Here is a 3824-nt window from a genome sequence, read left to right as displayed (position 1 = left end):
GTTTTTGACTAAAAGGTTGGAGTTACCCTAATGAGTGATACATTTTTGTTTATTTTAAGGGATCCTAATTTCTTATAATTTCTGTAAGGGTCTTTCTAAATGTACCCAGCAAATATCTAAGTAAACCCAGCAAATTTTTTACACCTAGAAAATGTATAAAATCTATAACTACACCCATCAAATTTTCCTATAATACCCTCTCTTTTTTTTTAATTAAACCCAACAAAACTCATACACCCAGCAAAACGCATACATCCTGATGAAGAATATCAAACACCCAGCAGGTTCCCCGACGCTGTCAATCAGTCAATTAATGAATTGAAGAAAGGGACGCTTAAACTGCAAGTCTCTTCGTAGGCCTTCACAGTTCCCTGCCCCAATTTTCTCTTAACATAATTGACAGAAATGCTTTTAGATTAGGTACACGGCTTTTTCCTTTAGATTTGTTTTTTGTTCTGGTTTCGTTGTTTATTGATCTAACAGAGTAAAGGATCACAATTATAACATCAGTACATGGTAGAATTTTCATTCGTGTTGTTGAGTTCTAATTCTATTATATATATGTTGAATAACGTTGAACATGAGAAGCAAGAACAGTGTATAACATGAGGTGTTCCAACCCCAGATCCAATTTCACGAATATAACTAGAATTTTCATTCTTGTGGGAACATATATATATATATATATATATATATATATATATATATATATATATAGTCCAACTACGGTGCGGACGGTACGGATTTCCATTTTTCCCTCACTTTCCGATCACATTATATATATATATATATATATATATATATATATATATATATATATATATATATACAGTCCAACTACGGTGCGGACGGTACGGATTTCCATTTTTCCCTCACTTTCCGATCACATTTTCACATCTTAACCGTTCAGTTTTTAGGTCCTAATGTATAGATCACCTCTACAAAATTTCAGCCAATTTGGTGATCGTTAAAGCATCCAAAACTGCAATTTATTATAATAAATACGAACGGTTCCGGTTCAACAGATTCGGTCCGTTCATGTAAATTGCAGTTTTGGATGCCTTAACGATCACCAAATTGGCTGAAATTTTGCAAAGGTGATCTATACACTAGGACCTAAAAACTGAACGGTTAAGATGTAAAAATGTGGCCGGAAAGTGGTCGAAAACTGGAAATCCGTACCTAAATTTCGATACGGACGTCCGCACCTGAGAAAAATCCTATATATATATATATATATATATATATATATAGAGGGCCCCATTCAATCACGACTGCCACCATTACCCTCGACTAATCGGCGGTGCGCTAGCTCATAGTAGAAAATCGATCATTTGAGTTCCATACAATTAATTACTGGTGTATTTGCTTCTCCTTGTTTCTGTAATCAGTTCTTATGTACCTATCAAGTATTTAGAATTTTAGAGTTTAAGTCTCTGCTTTGGTTAAGCATAAACTCAGATATGAAGATCTTAATCACTAGTTGCTCAAACAAGAACAACTCAAGAACAAATGCATGTCTAAATTCTCAGCTTGTATCAATTGAGTCTTCCTTGTCCACAGTAACAAATATCTTTGATTTTGGTTATTGCAGGACATATGCTGTAACTCTAACATCAACCTATTTTTTAATTCAAGTATGGGTTTAAGGATTTTGTTACTCGGTTTTGCTTTCCATCCTTGTCTGTGAGTTTGTAGTCTTATGTTAGCCTTGAGCAACTTTTTTGGGGAGTTAAAATCACATCCCATTCTTTAGAAAACCACATTCCCCTATTCTATTTTAGTATTTTTCACCGAGTGTTTTTCACTTTTTCATTGCATATGTGCATGAGAATAAGAAGAGAAGGGTAGGCAAGGTACTCAACTGGTAAGCGTGCGAAAAAACCCTAGTTTGGCCGCTGCTTTTTGCGACTCCGGCAGTCTGCGACGGCGGCGCTGCAGCTTTTTTAGGTGCAGGCGGCGCTATCCTCTCTCTGAGAGCACACTGATCGCTTGTTCTAGCGATCCTAGGCGCCATTTTTGTGCGTGTATCTCCTTCTGGTATCGGTCCAGATGAATGTTCTAGCCTGGAATTGTCGTGGAATCGGCAACGACTCCGCGGTGCAAGCTTTGAAGCAATTGATCACCCAACATCGTCCATCTTTTATCTTTTTGAGCGAGACAAAGGTCTCTGATCCGGATTACATGAGAACGCTGAGACTGGAGCTAGGTTATCTCAACTGTGAAGCTGTTTTTAGCCGGGGCCAGTCCGGTGGTCTGGCATTGTTTTGGAGTGATGGAATTGATGTTAGGTTTCAGTCAAAGTCACATCATCACATTGATGTTGAAGTCTGGGAAAGAGATGGTTCTGGGATTGCTTGGAGACTATCGGGTTTCTATGGACACCCGACAACCAGTGAGCGTCACCGGACCTGGACGCTCCTTCGTGAGCTCTCTACGCAGTCTGCGCTTCCATGGATTGTGGTGGGTGATTTTAATGAAGTTCTGCATGTGGCAGAGAAAGCTGGGGGCTGTGTACGTCGTGAAGGACAGATGCAACAGTTTCGTGATGCTCTTGCCTTCTGCGACTTATTTGATCTGGGTTTCTCAGGCTCGGCTTTTACCTGGAGTAGGGCTGGCATTAGATGCCGGCTAGATAGGGCAGTGGGGACGGCATCCTGGACGGATATATTCCCAGCTGCTCAGGTTTCTAATCTAAAACCTATTCATGGTGATCATGTTCCCATCCTCTTGGGGGTGTACCCGTCTCCCCTAGCCACTGTTCAACGTCGGCGTAAACGCTTCCGTTTTGAGAGCTTCTGGGTAAGGCATGAAGCTTGTGCAGAGGTAGTGAAATCTGGTTGGGTGTGTGAGCCACGGAACCAACCTATGTCCCAAGTTTCTCGGAAGATTATGCATACGCGTTTCGCCCTTAATGATTGGTAGAGGAATACTTTTGGATGTAGACGCAGGGAGATTGAGGTCTTGCGGGGCAGACTCCAGGCTCTTCTTGATTTACCTGCTTCCGAATCTAACCAACAGGAGAGTCTGTCTTTATCCTCAAAATTGGATGGTCTGCTTGCGCAGGAGCACGATTACTGGAAGCAAAGGGCGAAGATTACTTGGCTAGCTGAAGGTGACCGCAATACTAAGTTTTTCCACCGGAAGGCGTCCAATCGACGAGCAAAAAATCGTTTGCTTGGGCTTTTTGATAACCAGGGAGTATGGCAGTCCACGGAGGGAGTATTGAGGCTGTGGTTATGGATTATTTTGGTTCGATGTTCAGTGCAAGTGAGGTTGATTTGTCTCATATGCAATCTGTAGTAGCACTGGTTCAGCCAAAGGTCACACAGGGAATGAACTCCATGCTTTGTGCTCCTTACACGGCAACTGAAATTAGGGCTGCTCTCTTTCAGATGTATCCCACCAAGGCTCCCGGTCCGGATGGGATGCCTCCTTTATTTTTTCAGCAATATTGGGATACTATTGGATCTGATGTTGTGTGTGCAGTTCAGAGCTTTCTCCATTCTGGTCAGTTACTTGCTTCGATTAATTACACACACGTTTGTCTTATTCCAAAGATTAAAAACCCTGCTTGCATGTCAGATTTGCGTCCCATCGCTCTGTGTAATGTCATCTATAAGATTTGCTCTAAGGTGATCGCCAATAGATTGAAGGGTATCCTATCCCAGATTATTTCTCCTTTTCAGAGTGCTTTTATTCCTGGGAGTTTAATATCTGACAATACTCTTATTGCTAATGAGGTTTCTCACTTCGTTCATAATAACCGCTCCAGTACTGATGGAGTTTTATCTCTTAAGCTTGACATGAGTAAGGCTTATGAC

At 41.1% G+C, this 3824-nt stretch overlaps 1 protein-coding gene across 1 annotated transcript; it reads left to right on the top strand.

Annotated features, from left to right (window-relative positions):
• Nucleotides 1-2052: 2052 nt before the first annotated feature.
• LOC112177688 lies at nt 2053-2925 on the top strand. The gene has a single exon (XM_024315951.1). The coding sequence runs from the start codon at nt 2053-2055 to the stop codon at nt 2923-2925; it is 873 nt and encodes a 290-aa protein (XP_024171719.1).
• Nucleotides 2926-3824: the final 899 nt, after the last annotated feature.

Source organism: Rosa chinensis, chromosome 7, assembly GCF_002994745.2.
Source record: "Rosa chinensis cultivar Old Blush chromosome 7, RchiOBHm-V2, whole genome shotgun sequence".
In the NCBI taxonomy this organism is placed as follows: Eukaryota; Viridiplantae; Streptophyta; class Magnoliopsida; order Rosales; family Rosaceae; genus Rosa; species Rosa chinensis.
The sequence above is the reverse complement of the archived record's forward strand: the minus strand, read 5'-3'. Positions and strand labels throughout refer to the sequence as shown.

What these genes read in the sequence shown, in the direction of transcription:
- LOC112177688 (XM_024315951.1), top strand. Translation starts at nt 2,053, where the DNA reads ATGAATGTTCTAGCCTGGAATTGTCGTGGAATCGGCAACGACTCCGCG.